Raw genomic sequence first — 19,125 nt, 5'->3', positions numbered from 1 at the left:
CATTGAGTAAATGATGAACGGCATGTAAAAAAAGCCACTGAGTTGGCGTTGCTTGCGGCATGTTTCTTAGTTGAATATCTGTAAATAAATTATTTTGCTATCAAAAGTTTGTTGTTTTCATTTTATTTTATTTGTTATAGTTTGAGGAGCCATAAAAGCAAAAAATGTTAGCGTCAAATTCAGTTTTCTGCTTTTTTTCTTCTTTGCTTAGTAGTCAGAAACTGGCGTTTTGGAGAAACCAACTCATGTTCTACTGTTCATTATTGAAAAAGCACAAAACAAACCTTTTTTTCGGGTGAAAGAAGAGTCTGCTCTCTTTTTTGGTAGGTTGTATGTTTATATTGTTGCAGAACATAATATTATGTGGGTCTTGTGAAAGATCAGTCAGTATGCTCTAAAATACCTGGAAATATGGGGAACTCTGTTTGTATTTATTTGGACTTGGTGCTTTGATGTGAAGCAAGAATAATATGTATGAACAATAAATGCTTTTTCCAGCATCATTTAGCATTGTGTTAGTTTAGGTTGCTGCACATCCACAATACATTTGACACAAGCTAAGACTGGATCCTAACACTTTTTATTTGCTGTTTCTTTCATCCCGTATCTTGTTTTGTTTTTCCCGACCTGCTCCTGTGATCCCGCGTCTATTCCTGGCTCGTTCTGTGTTGTACTTCCTGTCTGCTGTGCCAGTGTGTGCGTTTGATATGTTTATTGTGTTGGTGTCTTCTTTTTTGTTGTTGGTGGGGGCGGGAGGGGGTGCATTGCCACCCTCCACCCAGCCACCTAGAGGGTGTCGTGCCTTAATGTCGACACACCGATCTGCAATTAGTTTCATCCTTGATTGTTTCTGCTGGGAAATGTCCAAAAATGCACTTGCTGGTGTTTGTCTTCTGTCGGAGTATGTTGTCTACCTGATTTGCCTCCTTTATGTGTATATCTATAAATTATACAGGTATAATTTATATTCACAGTTGACAATGGTTTCTACATTGCATCTTTTTTCCACTGGGGCACCAGTTTAAGCCACCATTGTTAATAATACAACAACTGATCCCCCAGTGGAGCAAAAAGGTCCAATGTTGTCCAATGTTCCCCCCCCACCCTGTCCTCTGTATAAATTATATGTTTATAATTTATGCCGTTTGCACAGCGCCGATCCATGTGTCTTTATCTGTTACACAGCAAAACAGTCAATAGTCGCAATCCTTGCGAATAGCCAATTGAGGAGAGAGTCAAATGTCATTGGGTGACAACCACAGGAACTGCAGCCTAACACCCACTCAACCACACCCCAAATACTTTAGATTAGCAAGCTTGTTAATGCTACTTGTCGTTGATGAAATTATTAACAACAATTGGCAACCCCATTTCTAACATCGAAGCCATAAAATGTGTTGAAATGACTAAGAAACAGTTCGTATTGGGAGAGAGAAGGTGGGGTGTCGGGCTGTCTTGCCTGCTTGGTGTAGTGGAAATTAGTTTCCCATTCCATTTTTCCCCGAATTGACCCACCCACCTAAAAAAGAAAAAGAGAAAAAAAAAAGTCTGCCCTTCAATCCCTCCTCCTCCTCTCCCTAACCCAGGTTTTTCTATTTGTCACTCTGATTTGATTGACAGCTGAGGACACATGTGGGGGCACTGTGCGGGGCGGCAGTGGGGTGGTGACCAGTCCCGGTTACCCTGGCAACTATGGTAACCAGGCCGACTGTACTTGGATCCTATTGGCCGAACCTGGAGACACCATCTCTGTCGTCTTTACAGACTTCCACACCGAGGAGAAGTACGACTACCTTGAGGTGGAAGGATCTGAGCCCCCGACCATCTGGTAAGTGGCGCTTACCGTTATTGTCAAAGGTGTGCTGATTTCATGTTTGAAGAACCAGCAGTGAGATGATGGACCTTTTTTTTGTTGTTGTTTTTACATATACAATCCCTTATTCACATTTCAAAGCAATTTTTACTATTGGAAATACAGTGGTGATTTACGACTTGAATTTATTCCGTGACCACCTCGTAACTCAAAAAACTTTCCCCATTTAAATGAATGGAATTGCCATTAATCTGTAACAAAACCCCCAAAACACTGCAATTTTATTTGCTACATGCTTTTAGTAAAGAAAAACAGTGAAGCCGAATTTACAGCTCTTCAGAAGAAATTATTACATCACAACAGTACTTGGCGGCAGCTCATTTGAGCACAGTGCAATGGTGACACTTTCCAAGGTTTTTTAATATCTCAATCATACTTTTCCAATTCTTAAGTGCCAGACTGAGGGCTAATTTACAGCATAAAAAAACTATGATACAGTATCTGAAATATCTGACACGTAGATTGAATGACGTTTAAAGCAAACCATTACACTTCAGTGAAACAAACCATTACACTACAGTGAATTCTGCATTCCGGATTATGTCGCTGCCCTAGAAAACAAACTGTTGTGCACTGAGGACCCAACAACAAAAACGGTCCTAATTTGAATGACAAAAGTGTGCCATAAGACGCAATGAGTCGCCTCACATATTTCCCATTTTCACATGCAAAACCACTTGGCTCTATGATTTAATGACAAATGACAAGGGTGTAATGAGTCATATTGCGCATAGTCACCTGTGTACCGTTTCTAATGATCTGCAAATGTGTCACACAGCCTTGTTGATTTCAGTAATAAAAGGGTCAGTTTAGTATTATAAATCAAAATTTATGAGGTCAGCAGGCATGCGTATCAAGAGTAGACCCTCAAAAACGTCTCAAGAAGCCAATCCCAAAAATGGGTACTTCATTAACACACTTATTCTATAGATTTTGTCTGATTGCTACCAATTATTGACCGTGTATTCTATATGGGTGATGCTAAATTTCTAACTTTTTTTTTGTCATTGTCTATGGGCAGAGCATGGCAGTAAAATTTGATGACATACCATAGTAGACAAAACTGTAAGAATGCAGCTGCACATGGTCTTGAGAAGACCTCCCCCTCAGGAAATTCCGCCCCCAAAGACTGTTTCAGTTAAGAACATGTCATTTAGTAGACATGCCTGTCATGAGCTGACCCACAAAAAGTTTTAAGAACCCATGCTCTAAAACACAGAGGCAGTCAGCCATTTTTGTTAAAAGCACCTATTTGGGGGTCAGTTTGACCAATTACAGGGGTCCTTCAAGAACAACTTCCAAGGGATTTTGTCAGATTGCTACCAAACTCAAACCCGGTATACTTGACAGATGGACGATGCTAAAATGGGAGCTGTTTTAGTTTTCATCATTGTGTATGGCTTGATTACTTGCCATAAAACAGGAAACTCGAAGAACTGAGTCCCACAAGGTTGGAGCTAGATCAAACATCTCTTGAAGAGATGACCTTTGCTCCCCCTCCCCTCATCATGATGAAAAATGAACATTGTAGCATCTATTGGTTTGGATAAAAAATGTAATTAATTTGGGAAAAGATACGAAGGAAGGTAAACGCCTGCGTTTACTTCCGGATTAGTTCCATTTACGTTTTTACCGTTAAAATCAAACCAATTTTGTCTCATAGAGGCCACCACGTCACTTTTTATATGTATAAAATTTAGGGAAAGTGACGAGAAACCTTTTTTATCAGTCTCATAACTAAAGGTTGCTACATTTTATGAAATACGAGTTCTTGATGACAGTGGCTTACTTAAACTCAAAACACACACAAAACACAACCAAGAGTGGAAATTTATGGAATATTTAATGACATCTACAAGGGATCTAGAGGGAAACACACAAAGGGGTCTAACTAAAGAAGGAAAATAACACTCATAATGGAAAAAGAAGAAAAATAAAAGAGGGAAATAGAACATCGTGTGTTGGACTAAAGTTGAAAACGCGAGCGTTTAATGCGTGCAGTCCGGACAAGAGAGAGAGTTCAACGTTGGGATTTTGTGTAACGCTACTAATTTTCCCGAAATTATGAGGCGCTAATATTGTACAGTCTGGCAAACACTGTTGTGTTACTCATGAACGTAGATCAGCAGATAGGTGGGATGGTCTGTCTCGGGAAGCCCGGAGACAGGGTTGGTCGAATGAGAAAAAGGATGCAGAAAAATTAAACAAAAACAAGAGGCAGAAGAAGAACAATTGTTGTTCGTCACGCCTTGTTGGGAGAATAAGACCGTCTCTCTTCCTGCCTTTTCAGGGATTTCTTAGCAATTTCAGAGCGATCATGCTTGGCTGGAACCGTACTTGGTACTTTTAGTAGCAGCTGCTCTGATCGCCTAGCGGTGGCCCACGTAGAGGCTGGGAAGCCGAGTCTGTTCTCCTCCCGACATTCGCTTTGTCCGAACAAAAGGAAAGAGGAGGTGGGAGGGGTGGCCGAAGGCCGCACCGTAGCTGGGGAGCTGATAGCAAGAACCGAGAGGAACCAAGAGAGCTTGGCAGCAGGAGTCAGGGTTTAAATACCCAGGGGGCGTGTTCAAAGAGAACCAGACAAGACCACACCCATCGCCTTGAATCTAGTCTACAATTTTGACCAATAAAATGGGTTTAAAATCATATATCAATATAAAATACTCCCAACTTTGTACTCTCTACTCACAGGTCAAGCTTCTAGACTGACTGTTTATACTTTAGTCTTGGCAAATCAACTACTTATGGTTTAAATCACATTTCATGGTGCTTGGAGTCAAATCAAGACAAACAGTTCTCAAAATCTCGCAGCTGCGCTTGTAAAGGTGACACACTGACACAGAGATCAAGGCATAGATTTGGAATATTTCTGCAGAGTTCGTGAAATATCACAACAGACATTTGTCTTTGGTTAACAAAGAGCTGAATGGAAGTTCACGGGTTGCAGTACTCTCCAACGCCAGTGGGTGGCACCCTGCGTGCATGTTTGGATATGAAGCAAATAGTTCACCGGCGTATTTGCATTCCATTGATCTGTCCCAGCTTGGTCTCCCGGAGAGAGGATCCCACCTTTTGCCTGCTGTCAGTTCAAATGAAGAAAATGACTCTTTGATGACTGTAAACCAAGATTTCAATGGGACCTGCTAATTAATTCAGGGTCCTGTAGGCGTCTTCTAGTGGCTGTCTCAAACAGGATGGCTGCAGGGAAGAATGCAGTTTATCAAGCTGTGGCACCTAAAAAATTGGACTGGTCTTTAAAAAAAAAAAAAAAAAAAAAAAAAAAGACCAAAAACAGCCCCTAAATATTGTTTTATTGAGCAAAATTACGTTTGATAGAAAAGTCTAGCATCAGGACACGTACAAAAAATGTCTCAAGAACCCATGCTGTAAAATGCACATAAGTCTTCCATTTTGGTTTGAAGCAGCAATTTAGGCGTCGATTTGACCATTTCCACGGGTCCTTCAAAGACGAACTTGTCATAGAGGCTGATTACCACCAAATTCGAACCACATGATGTGTAACAGACAGATGGGCGACACTAAATTGTTAAACCTTTGCTTTCATCATTGCATTTTGGCACAACACAGTGGTGAAGTTCGATGACTTGCCATAAAAACCAAACTAATAACTCTTGAGAGTTTCTGATCTCATTAGATGATGCAGGCATACTGTCTCTAATCTGTATTGGATTAAGGGCGCCTGCTTGAATCAAACATCTGTAGTGTAGATCAAATATAGCATTAACATCTCCTGACACCCACCTTGCAGCCAGTTACCACTTTTTAGCCTTAAAAGAGACTCAATCCTGTGTTACGGCGCAGTCATTTCCGCAGAGAGGATGAGTCACGCCAACTATGTGTCAAAGTCCACACCGATCTTGCGGAATGGACTACAGCGCAGACCCAAAATCCCCCGTCACATTTATTTTGCAAATATGAACTTTTCAACCCAATTCCACATGGGGGCTCAGTTGAGATGTAAGCGCTTTTGTGTAGGGAGTAAACTAAAAACATCTCCCCGGAGACGTCTGGAAAGCAACACATTCCATCCACTGTTTAGCCTGAATAGTGCTCACTTCTATCTTTTTAAAAACAGTGACCTAAATTGTGTCAACAAAACATTTATGTGTATAAACCTATTTTTAGGTCACCCAAAAACACGGTTACAAGGACAGGTTTCCAAAAAGTCATATTTTTTATGGCATTGACATAATGTGAAAACCAGCATATTACCATTTTTCCGCAAATATTGGGCGGGGGTCACGGGTAGACAAAATTACTATCCATCCATATCCTTTACCGCTCCATCCATGTCCTTTACCGCTTCTCCTCACTAGGGTCGCGGGCTGCTGGAGCTTATCACAGCTATCTTCGGGCGGGAGGCGGGTTACACCCTGAACCCGTCGCCAGCCAATCGCAGGGCACATAGAACAAACAACCATTCACACTCACATTCACACCTACGGGCAATTTAGAGTCTTCAATCAACCTACCTTGCATGTTTTTGGGATGTGGAAGGAAACCGGAGTGTCCGGAGAAAACCCACCCAGACACGGTGAGAACATGCAAACTCCACTCAGGCGGGGCAGGGATTTGAACCCAGGTCCGCAGAACTGTGAGGCAGATGTGCTAACCAGTCGATCACCGTGCCGGCCAATATTACTATATTATCACAATTTGAAACTGCACTCATCATCTGTTAGCACACATCGCAATCTTCTCAAACAACTAATTAATGATGCCATCTCCACATAATCTGGGATCATCTTTAATTCTGCTCAGGTTACTCTTGGTATAATAAATAATAATGTTGCCTTTTTTGGTTAGCGAGAGTTTTAAAATTATTCAGCAGTTAGCAGTTTAATGAACAATAGCATCCATAAATCATTTACAAATGTTGCCTGTTTTTCCTGAAGGGGAGAGAAGGAGGCGTCTATTTGAGAGAGGCATTTATTTATTTAACATTTGACCACATTTAAGAATCAACTAGAACACATTACTTATAACTGCGCAGGAAACCCGTTTAAAGTCTTCACAAGTTTATTCACCTGTGATACTTTTTCATGCTTTGGTGTTCAAATGGTCTCTTATGTTGAACAACTTGCTGTACTGTGGTTTGCAGTATTTGGTAATTGGGTTACAGTTATGACTTGTTTTTATTTCCTCTACAGGCATCTATTGAGGGAGGTGATTTTTTTTCTGTTTTTGATTGGGGCACAGCGCTAATTAGCTGGACAGCCACGATTTAAGGAAATACAGTATTTATTGCTGTTTAATTTTCACCCAGACTTCACTGACTACAGTGTTTCAGGAAATCAATTACTTGGAGAGCAATTGATGAAATCCATGTTTAATGTATGTTCATCAATACGTTGACTTTATATTCAAGTTTGATCCATCGTTTCCTTGAAGTTCTCTGGCTACAACTCTCCTCAGGCTTCTGATTGGCTAAAACAACGTCACGGTTAGAGTTTACAGCACCACCTGCCAAAACCATCCACTTGGATACCACCGATGTGTACAGAGACACAAACAAACATGGTGTTTACAAAGAGGGGATGCATATAAGCAACATCGTGCACCTGCACATGAATGCTAACATGTCCCTAAAAGCTATTTTGAGGCCATTATGTCCCCCCAACCACCAGATCAATTCCACACTAATAGCCCGCGCTGTGATTGGATCCACATTGGTTAGCGCAATGGCTAATCAATACCTTAATTTGCCAAAAATCGATGAGCTGTTGGGGGCTATGAAATATTGTTGTGAGTGAACCATCTGACAACACACAAAGGAATTTCCCATTTGTTGTAATGGCTAGCTGCTACATGGGGTCAGATGATAATTGATTTGTCTTTAGACCTGGTAAAGTAGCATGTGCCTCATTGCCCAAGGTTAAATGTGTAATCCCTGTTTTTGGTTCAGAGGCAGCTCATGTTTAGTATAAGTGGGAAATTAGCTGCAGTGTTAGTAAGAAGACCTTGTGTAAAACCCTTGCGTGAACCTCATGTAGGCATGTAAGCAGATGCCACCATCTAATAATGAATCTTTCATGTGACTGCCATCCATCCACACAACAATTAGTTGATGTTTGTCCTTTGTGTTGTGTCCCCCATAAAAACTGCTGAGGCCTCATCTTGACGAAGCAGCTCTGTTGACTCTGCTCTTTACATCAGACAGCCTGGATTTCAATGAAATAAAAATAATAAAATCTGCCTCCAAAGCCAATCTCACTTTGCAACATGAAATTTGGCAGCCATGTCTATTATAAGTAGGCCCATATAAAACTCTTAAGAACCCATGCCCGAAAATAAACAGGGAGTTTGACATTTTAGCTTGAAGCAACCATCTTGGGGTCATTCAGGCCAATTCCAGGGGACGTTAAAGATCAGGCTTGTCCTATAGATTTTGTCCAACTCTTATCAAATTTGAACCACACTTTTTTGTCATTATGTATATTATGAGCTTAGCGGCCAAGTTTGGTGTTTCGCCATAAAACACAAAACTCTTAAGAACGTAGCTCCACAAGATAAAATCTTAATCAAACGTAATGTGTGATAAAGGCCGCACCCTTAAGAGATCCATAGTCACCCCCAACTAAAATAAACGTACAACTGTAACTGCTGGACGTCCGATTTCCTTCAAGCTTCATATACAGTGTTCCCTAGGCGATAGAGAAACCTGCAAAAATCTGTGATTAATTGATGACCCCACAAACAAAACTAAAAAGTTTATAATTGCCTTTGGATGCCACAAGATGGCTTCAGAGCATCCCTTTCCGAGCAGTGGAAAACTGATAGGACTGGCTAAATGATGGAGCGCTTCCTTCACTTCAACAAAGTTCCTTGACACCAAGATGCCACAAGATGGCGCCAAAGCAATACTTTGATATTAGACAGGGCTCTAAATACGCTAATTTGTGAGTTGTGAATATTCGTCGGAGCACTATACTCACATCAAGCCCTCTGTCTTGTGCACGTCCCAACTTTTACGGTCTTTCACGGGACGAAGGCAGAAGCTAAAATGTTTAGGTTTTTTTCCGCCAGCAATGTTCCCATTTATCATTTGCTTTGACAAAAGACAAAAGGTGAAATGAAGTCTACTGACTTTTAATGAGGGCACAATAAAAGCAATTATAAAAAAAATATATATCATATATGGCTACAGGATTCAAATATGCGACCTTTTTGTTATTGTACTCATCAAATGCTTTTCCTGAAACTGGGTCACTTTGTCGTTAAGCTCCTTGTTTACTGATTTCAACTGGAAAATTTCACGGGAAGAAGAAGGCAGAAACTAAAATGCTTTTTTTCCGCCAGCAATTAACAGGCAGCGCTAAGGGCCGCTGCTACTAATACCGTGACCAGCTGTGACAGTTAGGTGTTTATCAGACAACAGCAGTCTTTTGCACACACAAACGGCCTATTTACGTCCACAAACTTGATCTGTCAGCCTCCCTCTCATTCTTGTCTAATCAGTATGCGGCTGAGGGGTTACTCATGTCTGCGAGAGGAGTATATCAATATGAGCTAAGTGCCTGTAATCTTAGCCTAACATTACACACACACGCACACCCACGCATGCACACATGCATGCATTCGCGTGCACACACACACGCATTCGCGTGCACACACACACGCATTCGCGTGCACACACACACATGCACACACAATCACAATCAGTTGCCCTTGAAAGTGTGTTCCGTCTATCTGTTATCTGCCAGAAAGTAGCCCGCTGTTTAGTGATCTTTGTGCAAGTCTACTTGACAGCCCATCACCTTGCATGTGATTCTGCTGTGTCGCCACGTCAGGCTTCGATCACCCCCTAAAGATTTGTTATGAGCATCCCTAGAAATGAGCACTGACATGTTGTAGCTGAAGCCAGAGTTGTTTTAGTGACGTGTCAGACATCGAGGAGTCGGATTGACGGTAGTGGTAGCTCCAAAGATTTGCAAGTTGTTCCATTCACTATTATGAAACCATATAACTGTACAGGCAGTGTTTTACATATTATTCACTTTCGTAACTGCAATACAAGGGTAAAGAGAACTCAACTACTATATAATAATACTAAAATTAATCAAACCTAAAACCCTATGGAACATGTAATTTCTGCGTGCTAAAGAAGAGACAAGAACCTGAATAGACTGCAGTGAAAGCCTCGAAAAGCATGATACATTTGGTGACGCTAATGATAATGTACAATTTTACCAAAGTAAATCACTTCTAGAGCTAGTAAACGGCTTGGGAGATAGATTTATTTGTAACCAAACACTATATACTTTGGCGAGCAAAGGTCTTGAAACATTAACATCACTTAAGAACAGTTTCAAATTTGAGTTTTGCCTCCTAGTAGATGTAACCAACTGCCTCCTAGTAGATGTAACCAACTAGATGTAACCAACATCAACACCAGAAAGCGGTCTGTGGGTGGAAAAAAAGCAATTGAAAAGCTGAGAAAAGAGATTGTTCACCATGCAGAAATACAATGACAACCAAAACAACAAACGAGTTAATCAGGGGTTGGAAAGTGACTGGTTTTAGACCTGACAAGACAATCCCCAAATTTTAAGCCTATGAAGAATGATTTTTACCTGCAAAAAAGATGGCAAACAACATCAGAAAGAGGATGCTGTAAAAGCCTGCGAAGCGCAAAACATTTGGTGACATCAATAATGATATACCACTTTCAGGGCATTCGTATAATGAGGTGCAATTGCAAGTGTAACTAATGTCTCGCCCAATGTGTGCAAAATGACATCTGAACTGGCATAGACGTTACTTTGTATTCTCCTCACATCCTCAAAAAGGAACTACTGCAAAACACATCAGTCAATCTGGAAGTCACTTGGGAATCCATTAGTGGACTATTGGCCAAATGATTGTAAACAGGCTCAGACTGAGACTATTTCCCCCAGCAGGTTCAGGGCTCCCAACGACCTTCACATTTACCGAACCCACCTCCTTTTTTGAAGGGAGGGTAATCGGGGAGACCATTATGTAGTAATGCGAGAGGTGATGCATCGCCCAGAAAAAGGTGCTAGCAGAGAGGCAGGAGGGCGGGGTGCAGAATTGGGGTCCCCTGGGAACGAGTTTGGGGTGAAAGGCCACACGAGCCAGAGAGAAACTCGTCAAACACGGAACGCGAGAATACCGCAATTAGATTACAAGCGTGTAAGCAATTAAACTCTAATCCGCCACCATGCGACTTGAATGTAGCTTCTGTACAGGATTAGCACGTGTGAAATTAGGCACAGAATGGCTGCAAACGCGACCCATATTCTACTAGGTCTACTGTCTCTTGGGATCAGCTATTAATCTGGCAAGCGGTGTAAACATGAAGCTTGCGTTCGAAGGCTTGACATGTTGCCTATGGGCTAAAACATAAATACCTGCTATGCAGAATTGCATTGAAATGGTGCGTTAAAATGAATCGGCCTCTGATATGCTTCAAAAACACTTCATCAAACTGTTATTAAGGGGGGGGGGAATGGAAAGAATCAAAGTCAGGTGTATAATTTGATTAGTGTATGCTTATTCAATTGTAGTGTGTATGCAAAAAAAGTTGCAATCAGAACACATTGAGAAGGGAAATAAAACAAAATAGGTCACTCCTATGGCAAAACCTTTTGTTGTTTTTTACTAGCATCTCATTAAATTAATCGTGTGCCAAAATACAGTGTAGGGATTTGAAAATGTGTTCAATAAAGTGTCCGATTTTGATTGGAGGGACAGTTCTGACGGTAAATGGAGATAACACTGGACCAAGCCTGACAGCAAATAATTGACACTACCATAAAAATTAGTAGAATTACCTATATTAATAGTTTAAACTATATATATACAGTGGGGCAAAAAAGTATTTAGTCAGCCACCAAGTGTGCAAGTTCTCCCACTTAAACAGATGAGAGAGGCCTGTAATTTTTATTTTCCATCCACAAATAAGAACATAATTTGACTTTGCCACGTTACTAGCCAAGCCTGTCTAACTATTGTTCTATTCTGATTCGCACCCCTATTCCCTTTGTCTGTTCTGTCCCTCGGTCTATCCCCTAAGACCCTTTTCTCTCCGGCTGCATTTTCACTAAACATCAGAATGATTAAAAAAAAAAAAAAAAAAAGCAGAGGAAGTATTTCAACCTCCCCTGTTGGACAGCAAAACTGTTCCAGCACAAAAGGCATATAGATCCACCATTCTCCATGGCCTTGCAGCTAAATGACAGATTAAAAACAAACAAATAAATACATAAAAATAAACAATAAATATACCCCAAAAATGTTTTGAGGATTATGAATAGCACACAATGATATAATTTGTCTTGCAGCGTAAGAATACGGTGTAACACAGGACAAGAACCCATGCTCAGTTACCAATGGACTTAATGTTTTTCATTTACACCGAAGACTCCCTGGACTGACTTTTCATAATATAACAATATTATTTGTAACTGCAACCAGTCAAGCACGTTTCTGTCAATAGTCCACCGTCAAATAAACTTTAATGTAAGGCTTATTAATTATTGGCACTATAAATATGCATGGTCAACATCCTCAAGCAACATTTAATTAAAACACTATTAAAAATACTATATTAATTAAAATGAACTGCTCTGACCTGAAACCAGCTTGGCAATATGTTTTAAAATAGCTGAAACTGCCAGATTGTCTCTGAAAATATGAGATAAAGTGGAAATAAAATGTCTGTGTATGTTCTTGGATGCTTCTTTTTAGTGTCCTGCCAAAACGTTGTTAATGGGTCTCTTGCATCCTTTTGGAACTGTCTCAGTGGCGTAATTATAGCATTGAGATCATTTGAAAACATACATAAATAAAACTACTTTCTTGACCACTTGAGAACAACAGACATTACTTCTACCACCATGTTTTAGCTGTAATTTTAATACAATATAATTTTAATACAATATCATATATGATATTGTATTAAAATTATATCAATGAAGGATATATATTTATGGTAGTTACTTACTGTTGTATACTCACACCGGGTGTTAGCGTGTTTGCATTTTGATTCTCATTAGAAATACAGGTTGTACAAGACAACAGGACAACATGTAAAATCCTTTTACAGCATCTGTATATACAATATACGCAATAACTTTGCCGATTCAGATTGATCAGTTGCTACAAGTTATCTTACCAACTGTTAGCATTTTAGCTTTTAATCGGTACTCATTTGAAATAGTACAGAGTTACAGTGCAAGATGATTAATCTGCCTAAGCGCTTTCTCCACTCATGTTGCTCTCTTGCTACATTGTAGCACACCAACTGTTCGCATGTTAGCATTTTAACAACAGTACCTTACTATAGGGAAAGATGTAAAAGCCTTATCAATCTGCGTGAGTGCTTTCTGTCCTCAGGTTTTTGTCTTGCTACAGGTTTGCATAACAGCTGTTAGCGTGTGAGCATTTTAACATATAGGACATGACGTAAAATGCTCATAAATCTGCCTTAGTGCATTATCTACAGAGGGTGGTACTTTATGTTAGCATCACAAATGGTAGCATTTGATCATAAATAGGACATGTACAACAACAGGGCTAGCTGTAAAATCCACATTAAACTTTGAGTGTTTTTTTTCCCACCCAGGTCGCTATCATGCGATGTTAGCACAACAAATGTTAGGGTTTTAATATACATTAGACATGTACAACGGCAAGCCCAGTTGTAAAACAAATTTGAATCTGCCATAGCACTTTTTATGCACAGATTGTTTTCTTGCTATATGTTAGCATCCCAACTGTTTTGCCTACCATCTGTCAGTATCTTAGTCTTTTTATCAGTTCTTTTTCGAAATAATGAGGGCAACTCCGATACTGTGTTGCTAGGTTCTGTGTGAATTGCACAGGCCGATACATTGTACATTGTCAATTTTGTGCAATCTCTGCAGGAAACAGGTCACACACCTATGGGTGTTTTATCTCCATAAAATGCAAGTTGATACTCACTCAGCTCGTTCCGTTTTATGTTCACATCGTCCAGTTTGATACACACTCGCGTGCAGTAGTGTTTTATGTCATTGTCATGTTTCAGAGGAGGAAAGACGGTGGGGGGAGACACATTTAGATGAGATAACGGAGGTCGGGGTGTGTGAGAAGGTTTCCCGTTGTGAGATCTGATTACCCTCTGCCCACTTGAGATTGATGGCTAGTGACACACACACACACACACACACACACACACACACACACACGCACACGCACGCACACACACACACACACACACACACACGCACGCAACCCAGTCTGATGTCTCTGCAAACTGATTGATTACGGTTCCACCCAGACTACATCCAGCACAGCGGCATGCTTCCACTGTGTGTGTGTGTCTGTGGTGTGCGCACGCCTACGTGCGTGTGTGTGTGTGTATATGTAGGAGTTCCCACCTGTCTTAATTAGCGGAGGCTATTAAGACAGATTGCCTGATTAAATAGCATTCCCCCTACTATCTAATGAGCGCTTGCACAGTGCAAACACACGTGTTACATCGTAGTTTGGCCGAGTGGTGTTACTGTAGTCTCGTTCAGCAGCAGTCGATGCGGAAAATCGGACGTGGTTATTTAAAGATTGACAGATAAAATAGTCCAATGATTAAAAACAGACTAGTCATAGGACACTGGAGCAGGTAGCAGGTTGGCTTCTGTTAGCTTTGGTTAAGTTAGCTCAATTTTGGTTACTATTCTGTTTTTGTTAGTTTCCCCCCATTTTGGTTAACATTATTTTAATGTCCTTAGCTTGATTTTAGCTTCAGTTCTAATTAGCTCAGCTTCAGCTCTCTCGAATTCAACCAGCTTAGCTTCAAATAGCTTATACTCCAGTTTGCCAAGCTTCGTTTAGCTTGGCTACATCGTCAACTAAATTTTAGTATCATTATTTCTTAGTTTCACTTAGACTAGCTATAGGTGTTTTTGCTTCAGTTGTAAAGGTCCCATGTTTTGGCTATTTAGACCTTCACAGAGTGACTCTAACATGGACTTCGTATAAATGTATCAGTTTCATTAAAAAAAAAAAACGAACAAGCATCCAGAGAAAGCCCCTCTGACAGCTACTTCTGTTCGACCCAGTTTTGTATCCGATTTGTCCATATTTGGCTAAGACTGCCCCCTTTCCTTTGATTGGTTGCCTCCGTGTAGAAAACCCACTTGTGACCACACACGTGTTTATTATGTTGACAGCAACTGGTAGGCGGAGAGCTTCACTAGTGACGTAGATGAGCTTGAGAAAATTCAAATGACATGAATTCAGGCCTCTCAGCAGAAAAACATCTGGAACTCGGGAATGCATCGATGAATTTAGTTCATATTTCATGTTTACTGAGGCACCATAGAGCCAATATAACTCCCAAATACTAGAAAAAATTGGTTTGGCAAAATACGGAACCTTTACTTGGCATATCTAAATTTATATTAGCTTTAGTTAACATCGTTGTTTTTTGTTTTTTTTAAGCCTGGTGTAAGGTAACTTAGCTTCAGAGAGCTTAGTTTAGCAAGTTAGCTTGTCTTCAGCTCACCATCTTTTTTATTTTATCTATTTATAAGTAACCTACTTAGCTTAATTTAGCTTTGTGTTAGTTTAGTTTCAGGTATGTTAGTTCTTCAGTTAAATTCAGTGTTTTGTATATAAAGCGTAGCTTCAGGTGTCTCATCCTCAGGTTATTCATCCATCCATTTTACGTACAGCTTATCCTCACTAGGGTCGCGGGCATGCAGGAGCCTGATTGGTTGCCAGCCAATCGCAGGGCACATATAAACAAACAACCATTAGTCAACCTTTATTCACCTTAGGTTCAGCTACATCTTCTTCAGCTAAGCTTTGTAGTCATTCCTTCTTAACTTCTTACCTAGGTATTTTTGCTTCTCTTTTTATTGGCACAACTTCATCTATCTTAGCTTGAGATAGCTTAGTTTTGGTTAGCCTGGCTATGGGTAACTTGGCTTCCCTAAAGTTTCCTTAAAGCTTAGCTTTAGCTATTTTAGCTTCAGTTAGCTCAGTTTTAATTAGCTGAGCTTCATCTCTCTTTACTAAAATAAGCTTTCCGGTTCGGCTATAATTGGCTTAGCTTAGCTTCAAGTTGCTTCAGTTTGTGTTATAATAGTTGTCTGTTAGCCAAGCTTTGAAGTACTCAGTTAGTTATGTTCCAGTTCAGTTCTCATCTCAACAAGAGTTGCTTAACAGCTTGTCATAGGTTGTTCTCATCTTTTATTAATATATTGAAGTCCTAGTATCGAAGCGCATCATCTCCGATTGTAGTCCGCCCCTGCTCTCGGAGACGTCGCCAAGCACTTCTTCTGTGACAGCCTTTCATAGCCTTTGCTGTACCTAGGGAGAGCGTGTCATTGCGAACGCAAGCCATGAGCACAGATTAATGATTTAATAATGCTTTTGTCCTCATGGCGGAAATGAAATCTCCGCTTAGGGTCCGCTCTTGTTTGGTTTTAGAGCTGTGCTGCGTGTGATGTTTTTAGACTGTTCTCATGAGGATTTATAATAATTTCAGACAATAAAACAGAAGTGGTCAATAGAAAGCAAAAATTCTGACGCTTAGCCTGCATGCATAGTTTCACGTTAGCCAAACTTCATTGATTTAACTTCACTTTAATCATCCTAGCTTCAGGTATCGTATCCTCCAGTTTGCCAAGCTTCTTTCATCATCATTTATTTTTAGCTCCATCTTACGCTTCAGTGAATTGCAGTATCTTACGTATCGTATTGCAACTTAGTTCGAATAGCTTTGCTTCAGGTAGGTATTTAATTTTTTTGGCTTTAGTTACTGTGGCTTCATTTAGCTTAGTACAGTTACCATAGCCATGATTAACTTAGTTTTGGTTAGTGTTGCTTTAGGCGTTAGATTAGTTAAGTTATATTGGCTTCATCTAGCTTTATTGGTTAGTTTGGGGCGGTACAGTGGATGACTGGTGAGCACGTCTGCCTCACACTTCTGAGGACCGGAGTTCGAATCCTGGCCCCGCCTGTGTGGAGTTTGCATGTTTTCCCAGTGCCTGCATTTCCTCCCACATCCCAAAAGCAAGCATGGTAGGTTGATTGAAGACTCTATATTGCCCATAGGTGTGAATGTGAGTGCGAATGGTTGTTTGTTTATATGTGCCCTGCGATTGGCTGGTAACCAGTTCAGGGTGTACCCCGCCTCTCGCCCGAAAATGGCTGGAATAGGCTCCAGCACGCCCGCGGCCCTTGTCAGGATAAGCGGTACAGAAAATGGATAAAGTTTGCTGTGGTTAGTTACCTTGGCTTTAGGTAATGTGTCTTAGATTATTTTTGTCAGCTTAACTTTGACTACCTTAGTTTTGGTTATCTTGGTTTGAGGTTATGTGGTTAAAGTTAGCTTCGTAATGTTAGTATGGCTTCAGTTAGCTTTCTTTCGGTTGGCTTGGCTTCAGGTAATGTGCTGCACTTAGATTTGTTTAGTTAACTTTGCTTCAGTTAGTTGAGTTTGTGTTAGATTGACTTCAGGTAATGTGGCTTTGCTTACCGCAGTTTAGTTAGCATGGCTTCATTTAGCTTTGTTGTTGTAAGCTTGGTTTCAGGTAAGGTGGCTTCAGTTAACTTAGTTGAATTAGTGCTTAGTTTCAATTAGCTTAGTTTTAGTTAAGCTTGGGGTGGCACGGTGACCGACTGGTTAGCACATCTGCCTCACAGTTCTGAGGACCTGGTTTCAAATCCGGCCTTGCCTGTGTGGAATTTGCATGTTCTCCCCGTGCCTGCGTGGGTTTTATCCGGGTACTCCGGTTTCCTCCCAATCCCAAAAACATGCAGTGTAGGTTAATTGAAGACTCTAAATTGCCCGTAGGTGTGAATGTGAGTGTGAATGATTGTTTGTGCCCTGCGATTGGGTGGCAACCAGTTCAGAGTGTACCCGGCCTCTCGCCCAAAGATAGCATGCCCGCGACCCTAGTGAGGGCAATCGGTATAGAAAATGGATGAATGGATGGATGGATGGATGGATCATTAGCTTGGTTTCAGGTAACGTTGCTTTGGTTTCCTTTGTTTTGGTTAAATTGCCTTAATTGTTTTTCGTTGAAGGTATCTTATCCTCAAGTTAGCCACACTTCATTTGTTTAGCTACAGCTACATGTTCAACTGAGCTTCGGTTAGTTTTTGGTATCTTAGGTATATCTCAGTGTGGTTTATTTGGCTTAGCTTCAGGTAGCATGGTCTTGGTTTTCTTGGCTTCCTTTATCTTAAATAGAGTCAATGCCAGTTACCATAGCTTCAGTTATTTCCACTTCTACATGTTCGGAAATGCACTCCACGCGTGCTTTGTACACTCCGGACCATTCGGAAACTCTGAGCATTGTTGGAATGGGCTGTTCGTTTATTCAGAGCACCACACTGGCAGTGCTGGAGCGCGGTCCGGCCTCTCTGACTGGGCGTCAGGCAGGACGAGCATAAAAGCTCTTCAAACAACTTGTTCAAGCAAGGCAGTCGTTCGTAAATTCAAAGAAAAGGAGTGCGCTCTGCCTTTCAGAACACTGCACTGTCAGAGTAGAGTTAGAGCATCGGATTGAATTTCTGAAAGCATCCTTCGTTAGCTTCGATTAATGTGGTTTAAATTAGTTCAGTTAGTTTAAGTTTAATATAGCTTGGTTTTAGTTGTTAGTTTTTTTTCAGTTTCCACTAGCTCAGCTTGATTTGCGTGGGTTACAATTAGTTTAGTTAGCTTAGTTTCAGGGATTTTTGTTTCAGTTAGTTTGGCTTCAGTTAACTTAGTTCAATTAGCTTAACTCCGGTTACCTTTAGTTTTTGGCCGGAGCACTGCCACTAACACTGGACAGGACACTTAACCCACTTTGCCTACGAATGAATGTGGTTGGATGTCTGGTTGTATTCAGAGAGGTGGTAGGTGCAGAGTGGCAGCCACACTTCTGTCAGACTGCCCCAGAGCAGCTGTGCCTACACAAGTAGTTTACCACCACCAGGGTGTGACTGAGGAGTGATTGATTAATGCATGAAATTGTAAAGTGTCTTTTTGTGTCGAGAAAAAGCGCTATATAAGTATAATACATTTCTATTATTAGTTTTGGTTAGCTCACCTTAATTTATCTCATCTTTAAGTGTAGGTTTCTGACATACAGTACTTGAGTTGTAAGTTGCCTTTACTCATCGGCCATTACCCTCATTCTGGGAACCTTTGCACTAGCTTCTCGTCAACTTTTTTCTCTCCCTTTTGCAGCCTGATTATACTGTCATGCTGCAACTTTATGCACTCAACATAC

General features: G+C 40.7%; 1 protein-coding gene across 1 annotated transcript in view; it reads left to right on the top strand.

The window, feature by feature from the left end:
- The window catches only part of csmd3b (CUB and Sushi multiple domains 3b), a 315,636-nt gene that overhangs the window by 147,828 nt on the left and 148,683 nt on the right, over nt 1–19,125 (top strand). The window contains exon 5 of the mRNA XM_061664276.1: nt 1,621–1,828. Within this exon, the coding sequence (XP_061520260.1) occupies nt 1,621–1,828 (208 nt within the window). The remainder of the gene's footprint in view (nt 1–1,620; nt 1,829–19,125) is intronic.

Source organism: Phycodurus eques, chromosome 20 (genome assembly GCF_024500275.1).
Source record: "Phycodurus eques isolate BA_2022a chromosome 20, UOR_Pequ_1.1, whole genome shotgun sequence".
In the NCBI taxonomy this organism is placed as follows: Eukaryota; Metazoa; Chordata; class Actinopteri; order Syngnathiformes; family Syngnathidae; genus Phycodurus; species Phycodurus eques.
Note: the sequence above shows the minus strand (reverse complement) of the source record. Positions and strands in the feature narration are given on the sequence as shown.